This window comes from Notamacropus eugenii, chromosome 6 (assembly GCF_028372415.1).
Source record: "Notamacropus eugenii isolate mMacEug1 chromosome 6, mMacEug1.pri_v2, whole genome shotgun sequence".
NCBI lineage: Eukaryota > Metazoa > Chordata > Mammalia > Diprotodontia > Macropodidae > Notamacropus > Notamacropus eugenii.
The window spans coordinates 323325235-323342749 of NC_092877.1; the positions used below are offsets into that span (position 1 = coordinate 323325235).

The 17515-nt window shown below is 33.7% G+C and overlaps 1 protein-coding gene across 1 annotated transcript in view; it reads right to left on the bottom strand.

The window, feature by feature from the left end:
• Positions 1 to 17515, bottom strand: part of CUL3 (cullin 3) — a 105310-nt gene that overhangs the window by 23999 nt on the left and 63796 nt on the right. The window contains exons 4-7 of the mRNA XM_072617980.1: positions 9120 to 9280; positions 7650 to 7764; positions 6329 to 6557; positions 2587 to 2732 (exon numbers count right to left, since the gene is read on the bottom strand). Of these exons, the coding sequence (XP_072474081.1) occupies positions 2587 to 2732; positions 6329 to 6557; positions 7650 to 7764; positions 9120 to 9280 (651 nt within the window). The remainder of the gene's footprint in view (positions 1 to 2586; positions 2733 to 6328; positions 6558 to 7649; positions 7765 to 9119; positions 9281 to 17515) is intronic.

Sequence of the window (17515 nt, forward strand, 5' to 3'; positions counted from 1 at the left end):
AAAGATGGCACATGTTCAACCTGGAAAAGAAAAGTCTCAGGAGGTACCTATGTCATAGGTGTCACGAGAAAGAAGAAATAAACCTGTTTTCCCTGGCCCCAAATGGCAGAGGCAGGAGCAGTGGATAAAAATTACAAAGAGACAAGGTGCCTATGCAAACAAGCTGGTAGTCATGCAGTGAAAAACTGTAGTAAGGGCTGAGGTCACAAGGTCACAAGTACCAAGGTGGGGACTTTGCATGGGCAAGGCAATGGCACGCACACCATGACAGGGAGGGAACCAAAGAATCAATCTCTTTTGGGACAGGACAGAGAACTAACTGTGCTCCTCAGCTGTCACAAAGCCCTAACCCCAGGAAGTGGAGGTAAGCACAGGAACCTGGGGAAAGCATGAGACCAAACAGAGACACTCAAAAAAGTATAGGCAAGGTCAGAGCCTAGCCCTGGGGCAAAGCTCTCCTTCAGAAACTAAAGCTGTTACCCCAAATGTAGGGCAGAACAACTATGTAACAAGCAAAGAGAGATTCAAAGAAAAAATGGATTTTCCAGAAGAACTGTATGAAGACATAGAAGAAATGAAAAGAAAAATGATAAAGACTCTGGGGGAAACAGAAAGAAAAATAGCTTATCAAAAAAAAGTTGCAAGTTTTTCCTAAAGAAGTGACTCCTTAAAAACTAGAATACATCAAAGAGAAATCAATAAATTTCAGAGACTACCAGAAATATTAGAACAAAACCAAGACTGAGGCAGGAAAAAAAAAGTAAGTTATAGGATATCAAATACAACTGGCCTGGCAAGCACAATAAGAAACAGCTTAAGAAACACTGGGTTCCAAAACTCTTCATGAAAAAAAGATGAGACACTTTATTTCAAGACATTATAAACCTGTAGAGGGAGACAGAAAAATCCACTGTTTCCTAAAAGTCTAAAAGCAAAAGGCTCAGGAATGAAAAATGAAGTAGAATCTAAAGAGTGGGATGAGATTTCCATCAATTGGGATGGAAACAGATGAACAAACTGTGTTATGCAACTGTAAGAATATTATTGTTCTTAGGAAATAATGAAACACTTGCCTTTTTTGTTATTCCAACATGACTAATATGGAAATATGTTTTGTATGCCTTCACATTTAGAAGGGACATAATGTTAGCCTTCTGGATGGTTGGCTGAGTAGCAAGAAGGGAGGGAGAGAATGTGGAACTCAAAAAACCCCAACAATCCCACGCAAATAAATAAGTAATAAATTAAAAAGAAAGGAAAGAAATGATGAAAAAGAACATTTCAGAAAATCCTGGGCAGTATAAACTGATGCAGAATATGCAGAACCTGAGGAGAATAATTAAAACAAGGACAACAGCGTTGTTAGGGGAAAAATAACTATAAAAAAGACTCAAGAACTCTGATAAGCATAATGACAAACCAAATTTCCGTGGGACCTATAATGAAGCATATAACCCACTAACCTCACAGAGAAGCTCACTCAAAATGTAGAAAAAAATATACATTTTGGACATCTCCACTGTGTGGATTCATTTTCTTTCACTATGCTTATTTTTATAAGTTTATTTTGGAGGGCTGAGGTTGGGAGCAATTTTTTAAAAAAAAGAAAGGTGGTTGAGGGCTGAAAATTAGCAATCTTGTTGCCAAAATAATGTTAGTAAAACATTTTTTAAAATGCAGAAAACAGAAGGAAATCCAAAAGGAAGCACAATCACAAATGTTTTAAAATGAACACGTAAAATTTATTAAATTTTTTTAAACCAAACAAATTTAATCATATTGTCAAGAAAAACTTCTTATCAGTTAAAGTAGTCTAGAACTGGAATACGTTGGCCCAAGAGGAATTAATTGGTAGTTTTCAAACAGCCTGACCAGCTTGTGATAGGTTATGGCAGAGATTCTTTTCATGTATGTGTTCAATTGGATGGCCACTGAGGTCCCCTTAATCAACTATCCAATCCTATGATTCTATAGGGCTGGAGGCCTATATCACCATGTAATTCTTTATTTAAAGATTTGAAAAGCACTTCAATGTAGTTTTGTACACAATTACATGCAGTGAGGAGATGACAGATTCATTTTAATGGCTGGACAATAAAACTAGGTACAATATAATGACAGCATTAACTAAAAAGGAGTGTTTAAAGAAACTAGTGATTTGAGTTAAAATATACACACACTAAAAAAATTATGGTAATTTATAATGTTTCTGGTTTTGCTTAGAAGTTTAAAAAAAGTCACTGAAACACTAAGAGGATAATAATGTTTTCTTTGTGAAATACTAATGCCTCAAACAATTAGAATACTCATAAATTCTGTGATATACTTCCGTTCTTAGAGGTACTTATTTCAGTAAGGAGGTCCAGCTAAGAGTTATTAGCAAATCAAAGTAATCAACTTTGTCTAGGTCCCTCAGAGAAAACGTAAGACTCACAAATTTGGGACTTTTCTCCAGATACTAAAGATATTCTAATAGTCTTATATTCCTTTATGACATAGTCAAGCCCAAAGCTGTTGACAGTAAGGTATGAGGGTAAAAAAACTCTTAAAACTGAAATATTCAAATAAAGATGTATAAATACTTACCTGAATATAATCAACTGGATTCTTTCCTTCTCCTTCCTCGGAAACAAGGGCTTTACCTTGTTCCCTTAGATATGAGCTCATACACTCACACATTGTTTTCAAACCATTTGGCACACGGCTAAATAACTTGTACATACAGGCAAGGTCTAGAATTAGAAAGAAAAAAGTTGATTACAGCAAATTTCAAATAACATGAGTAAAAGCAAAGTATTTTATGAAGACTATTGATTAATGCTGCAATTAGTGGTCTCCCTATGATGCTCACTTATGCCATTAAAAACAATCTAACTAGAATTAGATACAAAATAAATAAATCTGAGCCAAACTTATTTTCCATAAGAGGAAATTATATAATGTACTAAAATGTCAAATTAGGAGGAAGGGACCTCAAAATATCAAAGTTAGAACATACATTACCAGCAAAACAATTTTTCAAAATGACATCAATATTTTAGAGAACCTTTGATTAATTTACCTACCACAATTTTAATAATGGATATCTATATCGTTGTTATATCTTATAACAATGAAAATTATGGTGGCAATGTTTATGATAACAATTAGGAAGAAAATCAAAATGACCTGAAGCTCTGCAGGTATTGAAAACAAGTTTTGCTTCTGTTCACCTTTTGAAAATCAAGTGATAACCATGACTGATAATCACATCAGCCAAAGAATGTAAGAATCACATAGAAAAATGTAGTAAAAAATTGCTTAAGATTTAAACATCATCTGAAAATTTCTCAGCCTTGCTAATGTTATTTGAAACTTATAAAGGGAAAGAAGTGCGCTTTTGAATATATCTTCTCAGAGTAACTCTACAGACTTCTTTTAGTGGGAACCAGTCAACTTTCTACCACAATACTTATATTCAAATAAGATTTTGTTATACTTTAAATTTACCATCTTTCATTTAGGATATAAACATCTCTCATCCCACATTGTATGGTTATGTGAGATTAAAATGTAAGAAGAGTGAAATTTTTAAAAAAAGATTATTATAATAAAATACTACTCTACTGTCCCATTCTGAATAGAAATGACTCTATATTCTTGAAGGCTATGACAGCCGCAGTAGGTTGTTGTACAAGTCCAAGGAGAGCTATCATATCTGTCAATGAAGGACAAACCTATCTAAATTCAGAGAGGTTTTTCACTCAACTGGCTAAGAATCTTGGTAAGTTTTGACTACTGAGAAGTAGGGGGTAGGGAGTGGGAGAGCCAACTCCATCAAAATTTCAGATTTCCATACTAAATTATATTTTGATGACTATCTCTTTCTTCTTTAAAATGAAATAATCTGAGGATTGTTTTTACTTGAACTATCACTTCATTACTTGAAATATATTGAAAATGGGAAAAATTTTAAATGAATTTATACTTACAAAAGAATGGTCATCATTTTGGTTAATTCAGACAAAGAAACTTGTTAGTAAAATGGTTTTACACATATTTTAAAAACAAAATGGGGAACAAAAATTTATTGTTCAGTATAAATCAATATTTTTATCCACACATTTGATTTTTAAAATTTTAACCTTTTAACATAAAAAAATTTAAGTTATTAATTTCCATCAACTACGTTTTTAAAATACTCTCTAAACTGGTAAATGATTAATCAGAATCCTGATAATATCTACTATTGAATTTATCAAATTTAAAAAATGGGTATTTTGAGTCTGACTTTTATGTACATACTAAATGAAATTTGTGAAACAAAAGCACTTGTGCAAAGTGGTACCCAATTATTCCCTTGTCAAATTTGTACTTATGTAATTAAAAATTTTCCATAGTTTGTATATTTTTGCATGTGGTTCTATTTTGTGTGTAAAAGGAAAAGACTGGTCAGCAACGATACAAGAAAGGGAAAAAATATTTGATGACAGAAGTAAAAATGACATACTAGCACTATTTGCTGTTCAGACTAGTTCATATCTCCACACCCTTCCTAAAGCATAGGGTAAATACAATGTTAGACCAAACATGAGGAGAAAATCTTGGTTTTATATTGAATAATCATGACCACAATCACACTAGTAGTTAGCATTTGTATAGTGCCTACTATTTGCCATGCTCTGCTAAACACTTCACAAATATGATCTCACTGATCTTCCCAACAAGCCTGGGAGGCAGATGTTATCATTACTCCCATTTTACAATGGAGGAAACTGAGGTAAACAGGTGAAGTGACTTGCTCAGGGTCACACATCTAAGTGTCTGGGGATGAATTTGAATTCAGATCTTCCTGAGTACAGGTTTCCCCATTCTATCCACTGCTCTGGCAGAAAGTAAAACTTGACCTGAATCCTCAAAGAAAGCAAGAATACTAAGAGGCAGGAGTGTGGATGGAGAGCCTTCCAGGCATGAGAGTAAAGCAGGGGAAAAGACACAGAGAAAGGATCCTAAACAGAGCTTAGAGGTCACTGAGCCCCAACTCTTCAATTTACACACAACGAAACTGAGGCTCAGTGATGACAAGTAATGTGCCCAGGAACGTAAAAATGGCCTAAGAATGATCTGAACCCAGCTCTTTGGAATTCCAAGTTCAGTACTCTATCAGCTATGCAATACTGCTGTTCAATCACAGTATTTGGTACCTGACTGGCTATCGCTCTCCCCAAAATGTGTTGCATACATTCTCCTTCACTCTACTCACAGTTACCACCCTCGTTCAAGCCCTCATCACCTCTCACCTGGACTGCTGGCACAGCTTTGTTACCTCAGGTAATTACTACTATGAATCAGAAAAGCTCTTTTTCCATGAGTCCTTTAGGTATTTCATATATACCTAGAAACTTTCTCTAACTCCTTTAGTAAACTACGGTGCATAGAAAATGGTTATTGACAATTCTGACAGGAAGCAGAAAGTATCAGATAGCTGCCGTTTGTATGTGTATTTTTATAATTATATTATTAATTTAATAACAAATCTGATGATCGTGCCAGTATCATAAAAGCAACTGCTTCCTCTAGTATCTCTCCATTAAGTTTTAATTGCCTCTGTAGCCTCTGTCTTTTCTAAAGTCACTCTTTTAGGCAAATAAGGACACAAAAGGAGGTAGTGTGGTATAGTGGAAGGAACTGTGGAAATGTTTTACACTTCTAAAATCCTATAATATAAATATGAATGTCAATAATACACTTAACCTTAAAAATCTCATTTTTTATTTCAATTCTCATTAAAGAGATTCTGATTGTTCTGTCCTAGCTTTCAATGGTCTTCAATATATAATTAATTCTAAGAATTCTCCTACTAAAGACTAAAGCTAAAAGTAATATTTGACCACAACCTTACTGAAAACACCTCATTAAGCTTTCTGAGAAAAAAAAATTATTAACACATACATAAAAGTCAATGCTTCAATTTCCAAGAAATTACTAAAGAGAAGCTCAGGAACTTGGAAAGCTATCAATGTGTACAATTACTTGTTTTAAAATTTGTAGGAAAAGCATCCTGGAGCTCACCTTTTTTCTCTGTCAAGGGGAAACTCAAGTGAAAGAGGGACAATGGAGAGAGAAAAGAAGGGAGGCAGGAGATTATAACGTTCTTCTGAGAGAGGTTTAAGGCTCTTAGTAGGCAGACACCCCATAAGTACTTAAGATCAGTAAGAGAATAACCCCAGAATGACACTTCATTATTACCCCTGAAGAACCTATATCAATATTTGAAAAATCACAATTAATTTCAAAAACCCATAAAACTTAAGGAACCTAGTAATGCTTCAATACTTTTTAAACATACCTTCTGTCTTTCCATTTTTCAACATATGCACAAGCCCAGAATTTTCCATTTCTACTATGGTTTTCATATGTTTGGAAATGAGTTCTCTCTCAACCACCTTCACAATTGGCTCCTCAGTTGATTTGTCCAGGCAGTGCATCACTCGTTCTATTTCTTCATTAATTCTTGCTTCTACTTTTTTTATATAAACTGAAGCACTGTTTTCAGCTAAAAATTTCTGACTTTCCATCTGTAATTAAAAAAAAAACCATAGGTAACATTTTTACATGTAGAATATATTCTAAAATATAAAATAAATACTTTTATTCTGGCTTTTACACTATTGATCACAAGACAACATTGTAAAAATGTGTTATAAACATTTTATGTGAGTTGTTGAAGGGAACTAATTATGATAGTTCTTTAAAAAAAAAATCCATTCTGTAGGTAAAATGATGCTCTTTAACAAAAATACCTAAGTCAAAAAGAGTATGCTTTTAAGCTAAATTAGTCTAGCAACCTAAAACCAACCCTGTAAAGAGTTTTACTCCTGGCTTATTAATCCTTTCTAATTCTAATCTGATCAACATAAAGGAGAGTAAGGAAAATACATGATAGACGAGATGGTATCTTTATACAAATTTACAGAGAAAATATCTTCTCAATGTACCTTGTTAAAAAAGCTCAAGGACTTCAGACGTTTATAAAAAGCAGCTGAATTCTCCAACTTGCCATTTAGCCCCCACTATGAAACTTTCATTATATAGAATTATACAGAATATAGAAAGTATAGAAACTTTCACTATAAAATAACTGTAGTAATATCTATACAAACTATTTTGGAATACTATTTTACAAATAAACATTTCAACTAAATGAAATAATTATTAAAATACTTCATGTTACTTGCCACATTGTTAGATAAAGGAAATGCTGTTTTCCATATATTTTATTTACATAAAAACCTATACTTAACTGTATTTTACTGTCTATATATGAAGTGAGGCTAGTGACCTTCCACAGCCCTCCCTCACTCAAAGTGCAAGTCATGTCATCATTTCTCTGACGGCATGGTCTTCTTCAGTAACCCTGTGAGTAGACACAGCTGGCTGAATGGGGACCCCAGCTAGCTGGGTAACTCAGTTCCTCTTCTCCTGTCTGCCTCCCCTTCCCTTCCTCCTCCTTTCCAAAGGAAGGTAAATTTGGATGGCAAAAGATGCCCAGTTGACTGGGTTTTACCAGCTACTCCTCTCCTCTCCTCTGCTCTGGTCTTCTTTGGCAATGAAGGACAAACACAATGAAGACATTCTAAGAGTATTTAATTACATCAATATTTAATTACCTGGAAGAATTCTGCAGACATCTCCAAAAATGGGGCTTCAAAATCTTCTTCATAAACTGATCTTCCTTCAAGACCTAGAATCATTAACATCTGGCAAGCATTTCTTATTGCACCTCTGTAAAAAGAAATTTAACAATTTAAACAAGAGACAGCAATAGACATTTAAAAAGGATTAAAACACTGAATTATTTAAAATGTATTATATTCATGACACTTTCAATCTGATGAAACAGGGTCCCATAAGTAATTTATTGTTACTGAAAAAGGTATAGAGAAATATTATTATAAAATTAATTCTTAATCAGCAAATATTTGGTGTGTGGGAAGAAGGTGATGATACAAAGGACAAAAAAAAAGAAAAAAAATCATGTTTGTACTCCAGCAACCACTATGAGAGGACATACCATGTACATAGGAATGTATACCAGTTCTAAAGTTGTGCTGTTTCTAATTCTAGTCACTGTTGATGAAGATACTATCTGTATCCTGGAGAACCCAAGATATCTGACTATACTTACGGATTAAAAATTAAACACAAACAGCTATAAATAGGGGGACTATTTACTAGACTAAAACGAAGAAAATTCTACTGCCTCTCAGATTTCTTCAGGCCAATCTTGACCACAGCAGTGAAACATAAAGGTTACATACTTTACAAGTCTACACTGAAAAGCTGCTGAGCATTCAAAGAACCATCTTGCAACGTTCGTATCCCTTAAGCCATAGTACAGTAATACAATCTAGAGACAGCTAGGGGGCATCACTGTGTGTAAAACGCCAGGCCTGGAGTCAGGAAGACCTGAATTCAAATGTGACCTTTGATGAGTACTAGCTCTGTGACTCTGGGCAAGTTACTTCACTTCTGCCAGCCTAGGTTTCCTCAAATAGAAGATGTGGATAATGATAGCACTTACCTCTCAGGATTGTTGTGAGGATAAAAATGAAATATTATTTTTTCAAGTGCTTTTTGCAAACCTTAAAAAGGTACATTCATTATTATTATTATTATTAAAAATGACAGGAAAAAAAGAGTTTAATTTTAAAATGTAAAAGCTGATATGACTTTAGGGATCAATTTTTAAGCCTGAAAAAAGATGAAATAATAAAAACAGAATATGGACTTCTCATGAAAAAGGCAAAGAGAACAAACTAAAACAGGTTAAGAGAAGTATGAGAATGAAAACAGTATGAAAAATCAACATGGAGGACAAGTGTCTACACAAACCTTTCTAATAAATTTATTTTCTAAAACATGTTCATGATGTCTAAAGTTAAAAGAAAAGCTTTTAATTCTCTAAGATGAGTATATAAGAGAGAAAGGAAATTGAATGCCCTTGAATTTTTCAAAATTGTAACTTCAACCATTAACTGATAAGCCAAAGAATATTTACTCAAAGATAATTTCACTATTTATCAATTCTGTATATTATTCATTTTAAAAATTGTAGCAGTACACAGAAATCATCATACCTGTCTACAACTTCTCCTTTTCTCTCTCTTGCAATCATGTCCAACAGAGTTTGCCTAAGGTGATCTCTAATACACCCATATCGTACAACTTGATCTCGAAAAATAATTAATCCCAAATTGTAGACATTCTCCACATTATTTTGCTGGACATAGACACGGTCCTGTAATTTAAAATCAAAATAAGCAAACATAAATGCAATTGCTCAATTTCACCAAATCAGTAAAAATGTAAAATTCCTTTCAATGCATTATGTTCAGTTAAAAAGGCTATTTATTCATACTTAAAATCATAAAAATTGCTTTATCAAGTCACATACAAAAGTCATCTTGGCCATACAAGGCAGCCTAGCCAATTCCATCATTTTAAAGAAAAATCAGGGAATCTGAGAGTTGGAAGAGACTCGAGAAGATAACTGACACCACTCCCCCCTCCCATTTACCTTTAAGACCTTTTGTGAAGAGGAGTAGACCTGATCCTATGACAGCCCTTTCTACTTTCAAATATCTCTCTGGGTTCATAAACTTTTCCTCATGTCAATCTGCAGCCTCCAACCTTTTGCTTATAAATTCTGCCCTCTGAGGACAAGGGAAACAAGCCTAATCCTCTTTCTATGTTAACACTCTTTGAAATATTTGAAAGCAGTTAGGTCCACACTCACCAGCCAAGGCTAAGTCTTCAACTAAGCCCTAGATGGCACGATCTCTATAGGAATATTTCTCTTGACAAAACATGTATTTATTTCATAAATGCTTACTTGTGTACATATTTTCTCCACTATAGACCATAAAGTGTGACCATCAGTCTAGTGTAGTGTTGACACTCAGAAGACAATTAATAAATGTTTGCTGATTGATGATCTCAAAGCTTTTGGCCATCTTGGTAGTTCTCTGGATATTCTCTAACTAATCAAACCCCAGCCAATAACATGACACCCTGTGCTGAACACAATCATACATGTAAGTTCTGACCAGGGTGGTAGGTCTATCACTTTCCCAATCCTATTTATTATAAATCTCTTAAAGAGGAACATTTCCTTTGTTACAGGATTACTAAATAATGCTACTGTCTAAGCTTGTATTCTCCCAAAATATTTAGCTGTTTTTTCACTGTGAAAATTGCTATCAGATTTGCACCTCCCATACCACATAGTTGTAAAGTGGTCTCAGGAACTCATCACAGTTATTACCATTAAATTTTTTCAATATATTGCCTCCCAAGATCTTGACAGATTCTGTTTCTGTCATCCAATATGTAAGCTATAAGCTCTTAGCTTTGCATTTTCTGCAAATTTGATAAGCAAGCCAGTATTATCTTTATCAAAGTCACTTGTAAAAATTTTGACAGACTAGGGAGACACCAACTCCCTCCAAGTTCACATAAAAACTTTAGTGACTTTGGGTCCATCTAGTCAACTAGTTCCAATATTCTAAGTCCTTTGTAACCAGTAAATATCACAACTGGCTAACAGTCAAAGGAAATTAATTATTGAAAGGACACAGATTTTAAGAAACATTAATAGCACTACCCTTATTAAAAAGCAAAGAAACTGTGCCCTGAAACTGGTAAATGGAATATTCTACTATATGTACATGACGAAATAATCTCACAACCTGAAGAAACAAATGAAGAACCTGAGACATGTGATTGTGTTCAAAGAAAGTTAAACCAAACAATGATTACAAGTATTCAAATGAAGACACCTCTGAAAGAAAACAGAATTCAAGGAAAATTCAGTGGACACTGTTAATACCAAATTGTTCAAGTTAAAGCACAAGTCTTCCTTCTGTTAGAAAAGATAAACTACCAAAGTGCAAACTGGTGTGAACTATTAATTAGAATCACTAGAAGGAGGTTTTGCTTAACTTTGATGGGAATCTATTTTGTGGCTAACGTTTGGGTGTTTCTTGGGAGAAGTTTGTGCTATCAAGACAACATACGTTAAATGTTTTAAAAATAAAATCTAGATAAATAATAGTTTATATTTTCCTGAAGTTTAAGTCTAATAGCCCTGTCAAAAAGCAAATGGCATTAGACAGATATTATCTATTTCTGGTGAATCTGTGTTTCCTCTCTAATCATGGTTTTATTTTCAAAATTACCACTAAGCCAACCTTTAAAAATATACTCTAGAATTTTGCCAGGAAAAGACATCCAGTTCACTGATCTATAGTTCACAGACTCCATTCTCTTAAAAAAAAAAAAAAAGACGAAAGGAATAGTTTAAATCATGAGATTTTCAGATGTTTGCAGTCCTTTCTTTTTCTGGGCAGTTTAAGTTCATTCTCAGCATTAGCACTCCTGAGTCTTTTTAAAGGACCATGCCATTCCTTTGTCTTCATCTTCCATTACTTATCTTTTGTACAAAACTTTTAAAAAATAAAGTTTGGTTGATTCATTTACTGATACCACATCAGAAGTGCTTTGTGTCCTCACAATTCCATTCCTAAGTTATCTGTCCCTCCTGGTTTGACTTTTTCCCTACAATTTAAAACCACAGGACCCTATGCAGTCCAAGAGTGAGCTCTCCTAAGCACAGGAAGTTCATGATTCCTTTGACCCCAGCAATCCAAGAAATAAAGGAAAAAAACGATTCTCAAGATCCATGTGGCTTCCTTATACCATGATTAAATTAGAGAAGTAGGAAGGAGAATAGGTAAGTGATAAGAATCACAGATTTTTATAATATCTATCATATTCACTTAACTCCTAATACTTTATAAAAGCCTATAATCTAGCAACCTACCAACCAAACTACTAAAGGAGCTGAACCATATCAATATTGACCTGATTGTAAACAGTACTAGAAAATACAGTTAAAGGACATCTCACAGCTTCTCATGGGGGAGCAAGCAAAGAATTGGAGAGTTGGTTTTCATTATGTACTAAGCCAGTGACATTTCATGGAATCTTCGATCACCTTCCCTCATAGTACTTATAAACACAGAGCAAAAAACCATCATAAAGATCACAGATCAGAGAATCATTAGTTTAGAGATATCAGGGGCACATTAGGGGTTATTTTGTAAAGCCCCCTCAATTTTACAGATGAAGCAACTGAAGACTGCACACATTACAGGCCTTGTTCAACGGAGTAAATGTCAGGTCCAGAACTGGAATTCAGGTCTTCTGACTCCAACTCTAGCATTCTGAAGTGCATTCAGAAACATCTGATACACTAGGTGAGATGACAGAAAAACTGTATTAAGAACTAGAAAGTCAGCATAGAGAGAAATGGGATCTGAACCCAGGTCCTATGTTGCCAGAGGTAATGCTGTTTCCACTGTACCATACTGCATTCTTTATTTAGAGTCAGGATTTAAAAAGAGATCTTGATTGCCTAGAATAGTGAGTAGAATCTAGTCAGACTTAAAAGGGATATAAAATGTGAAATGTGGGTTAAATAAAAAGATTTCATATATTGAGGCAAGGCATGGTAAGGCATCTGAAAAAGATAGGTGGAGGGAGGTGTTAATATCAGGCTTAAAGCTTAATTGAGTCAACAGTGTGCGACTATACCCAAAACCAAAAAACAAATATAATCTTTGGTTGCATTAAGAGAAGCGTTATAGCTTCCCCAAATAAGAAGATGATAATGTGGCCTGTATTCTGCGCTCTCAGGAGAAACCAAACTGGGCAATTGTGTTCAGTTTGGTACATCACATTATAAGGATACTGATAAGTTGGATAATATTCATGAGGGCAGTCAGGATGATGAAAAAATACTAGCTTTGTGCCATAAGAAGATTGGTGGAAGGAAGCAGGAATTTTTAACCTGGAAAAGACAAAATCTAAGACTATTATGCAGAAAGAGAAAAGGCACTGACTTGTTCCAATTGTACCAATGGCTGAATTAGGAGTAATAGGGGCTTCTCTTGATTTTTTATAACTGCGTCTTAGGCTATTACATCAATATACCATACTTTATTCAGCCATTCCCTAATTAATGGATATCTGCTTTGATTCCAGGTCTTTACTACCACAAAAAGTGTTGTTACGAATATTTTTGTGTATACAGAACTTTTCTATATCTGACCCTCTTGGTATATATGCTTTTGGGGATATAATTCCAAATTGTTTTCTAGTAATGGCTAGATCAATTTATAGTTACAGTAGCAGCATATTAGTCTGCCCCCCTCCCCACTTTCTACAATTAATTTATTCCCATGTCATCTTTACCAATTTTCTTGATAGGAAGTGAGACCTCAAAGATGTTCTGATCTATATTTCCTTAGGAGTAATTTGAAGAAATCTTACATCATATTGACAGTGAGAACTGTGATCATTTATGTCAATACTAAGATACTGATTTATCTTATATAATTAAGATATTAGTATATCATATAATATTCGTTATCTTCATGTACTTGGTCAGACCCTTATTAGAGCTGAGGCAAAGATTCTACTCCCTCCCATGCATTCCTTTTTTAGCTGCACTGATTTTGTTTGCAAAGTTTTTCAATTTTATGTCACATAATAATTACCTATCTGATTCTTTATCATCTTTTCTATCTCCTGATTAGTTAAGATTTCTCCAACAAACCACATTTGAAATACACCTTATCTGGTTATCTCTCTTACTGTTTTAAAAATTAATATTGTAACCTCAAATATTCAAGTCACATCTCCATTTTGAGTTTATTATGGTCTATGGCATAAGATATTGGTGTAAAAATAATTTGTCAAATAACTTATAGCTTTTGTAGTGGATACTGCCCAAATAATTTCTCATCTCATGTTTTCAAACAATGAATTATTAAGTTAAAATTGTTTCTAATTTTTCTGTAGTCTATTACGTGCATCCACTATTCTACTTTAAAATCAACAGTTTTAATGGTAACTGTTTTATAATGTAAAATGAGGTCAGGAAGTGCTAGTCTTCATTCCTAGTTTTTTTCCTGCACATTTCCCTTGTGTGAATTAATTATACTATTTTGTCTAGTTCCATAGAGCACATATTAATTGTTTGATCAGAATCCCATCAAATATGTGAATTTAGATCTATCATTTTCTTACATTGGTACAACCCAATCATGGGCAATGACAATCTCCCCAAACATTTTAGCCATAGTTAGTAACTTATTGGCCATGTTATGTTCTGTTGTAAGGATTTTATTTAAAAGTTCAATATTAACGAGTGATTTTGTCAATAGCTTTGTTTACTCTATCCCTTCCTGGTTTGTGATTTTAAGGTCACATCTGTTTTCATACACAGTTTGGTAGGGTTTTTCTCCTAATCACTGAAAATGCGCATTATCATAGATTCGAGTTAGACTGGATGAGATCTCAGAGGATGCATCCAATCCTTTCACTTCCTAGATGAACAGACTGTGGAGAAGAATGTAATGTGTGGGGAATAAATATACATTGTGAATTTTCTATTTGCTCTCAAAAAAAATAATTATGTGATAGTATTAATCAATAAATTATCTAGACCAATGAGTTTTTCCTTTAAATGCTGTCTTATGACCTGTTAAATTTAATTCCCTGATATAGGATAAGATCTCTTTCTTATTCTAATAATCTGGACATTTTGTATTTTAACAAGTATTCCTCTATGTCTTTTAAATTCTTGGTTTTGTTACAATTCTTTGCTTTTATATGTTATAGATTCCCGATTCCAACAGTTTTTGGAACTTCATTTTTTCTTTTTCATTTAAATAACTGGTATTTTAAAAAATCAATTTTGTTATTTTCTTTGAGGATGCAACTTTTAATTTCAACAGACTTTTTACTTTACATCTTTTCTACTGCTCAATTTTCAAAATGTCCACTTTTGTGCTCATTTAGTGTTTATTTATGGATTTCCTAGTTTTAAAACTGCAATACTTTCATTTCCTAAGTCACTTATATACACTCTTTTTTACCCTCTGAAAACTACATCAGTTGGCTACATGCTAGAAATTTGGGGTCCTGATTCATTACTAATATTACCTCACAGTTACTGTGATTTTTTTCTATGACTCACTTACTATTTGGAATGTCATTTTTATCTCTCATTTTAAGTTTCCATATTTTGCATATGTTAACTTTGTTAATTATTATTTTACTGTGTGATAGACTATATAAAGACTGTTTTCAGTATTTTGTTCTTTAACATTTATCTAAAATTTATCTGAATACATGATCTAATTTTGTCAAAGAATGTGATGCTGAAATAAATGTGAATAATGTTCTCATTCAGAATTTATTCAAAAGCTTTTTCAGTTTTGTATTCTTCTTTTCAGGCATCTTTATTAGATTTATCTTACTCTGAGAAGAGAATATTACGGTGTTGTTAACTAGGTGGTGGTATTTCCCTCTCCAAATTCAGATGACTTTTTCCTTTGGTGCATTTGTCTGTTATTGATATTGCTTCATCGTCTATAGTAACTTTAAGTATAATGCAATTTCTTTTTTTTTAGAACTATATGATGAATTATTTATGCTTTTTCCAACAGTGTAGTTTGAAACTCTTGATTTCTGAACTATCTAACATGGGCCAAATTTTGTTCCAGCCTCTTAAGTTTTTTATTTTATATATACACCTTTATTTTTTATATATTTTTGTATGCATTTTATTGTTGGGTTTTGTTGTCACATCCATTCTGTAACTCTTATTGAACTGTTTGACCTATTCATACCTAAAATTTAAATATAATTCTTTGGTTTGAATTCTTCCATTCATGCCTTTTGTACTGTTTGTATTTCCTTCCCTTTTCAAATCAGTACCTTGTCTTTTCAATTAGGTTTGCTTATAAAATGCTTTGAAGCTAATATATTCTGACAAGAATCTTGCTGCTCCTTTGAACAGCTATGTTTTAACTCCACCTTCTTTTACTTCCCTTCTCTTACCATTCATATATATTCTGTTTTCCTTCCCACAGAAGATACAGATTTATTTATAGGAGATCAAAGAATTTAATCCAGTTCTTCCTTTCTTTTGATTCCTCAATTTGTCCTTATTCTGGACCCTTAGGTCCTTAAACCTCTCAACCCAATTTTTAAAAAAAGTCTATAACAGAGAATTGACTTTGTCTTCTGTTGATAATTATATGCTGATAATAACTTACCTGTCATTTGTTTCTGTTGTTTAAGGTACTGACATGTCAGACATTGTGGCTCACCTGTGCAAGTTTTTGGGGTTTTTTTGCAGGAATGCTTCAAATTCTTCTCTTTTGCTGAAGGCCCATCTTTCTTCATTGATGATTGGACTCAGCAGTAATGGACATGTGATTTTTGATTGCAATTTGAGCTCCTTGTCTTTTTTGGGGATATATTTTTACATTCTCAATATTACTTATTTCTACAGAACATCTTTCACTTCAGTCAACAAGCGCTGCTTAAGTATCCTCTCTGTTCTTAGGCACTGTTTTCTTTTGACTTTTTGCAAAATTTATTATTTGTTCTTGAAATTCTAATCTCAAATGTTGAGTTTTTCTTTGGTGGCACTGCGCAGATGCAAAATGATCAGTGCTTTATTGTCTCTATTCAAAGGTTCTTAGCAGTTTTCCTGGATTACTGTATGCAGTATGGTATTCATGGCTGGATAAATCAGTATTTCACATCTCTCAGGGCAAAAAGGAGGGGTTTAGGCCAAGTAACTGCCATAGGGGAAGCCTTAAGAAATATCACAACCAAATCCAGAAGCCCGAGTTCAATAGGTGGCACATGTTCACAAGGCCTAGCACATAAAGGAAATAGGGGGAATGGAACAGAATAAGGCTTTATTATAGTGCCTACTACTGCTGTACGTTAGGCTGTGGTGGGAATGCTAAATGGAATCGCTAAGTATTTAAGTTGTTCAATATTTCAGGGATTGTTTTAAAATTAAGTGCAGTGTTCCTTATTTTGAAGATTTGGCTTTCATGTTTCTCTATCTGGTGAAAAACTTCTTTTTCCGAAATTCTGGTACGGGGGAGGTTTGAGGGAAACAACTACTTCAGACTTAACTTTTTTTTTTTCAAGAAGAAATCTGAAAGGCATTAAGACATGGAAAGCACTTAACAGCAAAACAAAAACAAAACTGAACATGTCTCGACAGAAAACGAACGGTTATCAAAATGGGAGTCATTTCATAATCACCTCTAGGGGCAAGGAGTCGAAATCCAAATCCATACCAAATTAAAACGATGAAGATGAGGATGAAAGTATAGTACAAAATTACAACAGTTCCAACCTTCACCAGTTAAGTATATTAATAATACTCAAAAATGGAAAATGAAACAATAAAAAGACACTGACACCAAATTTCACCATTTTTCATAGAAGTTTAATTAATGTAAGGCAATAATCTTAACGAGGAGACCAAATGAATCCAGAAACTGCCTTCACTAGACAACACATTTATTACCCAACCAAAATAAGGCTAATAATACTTATATTACTGTAGAATTTGTTCAGGAGGGCCACTCTGGCA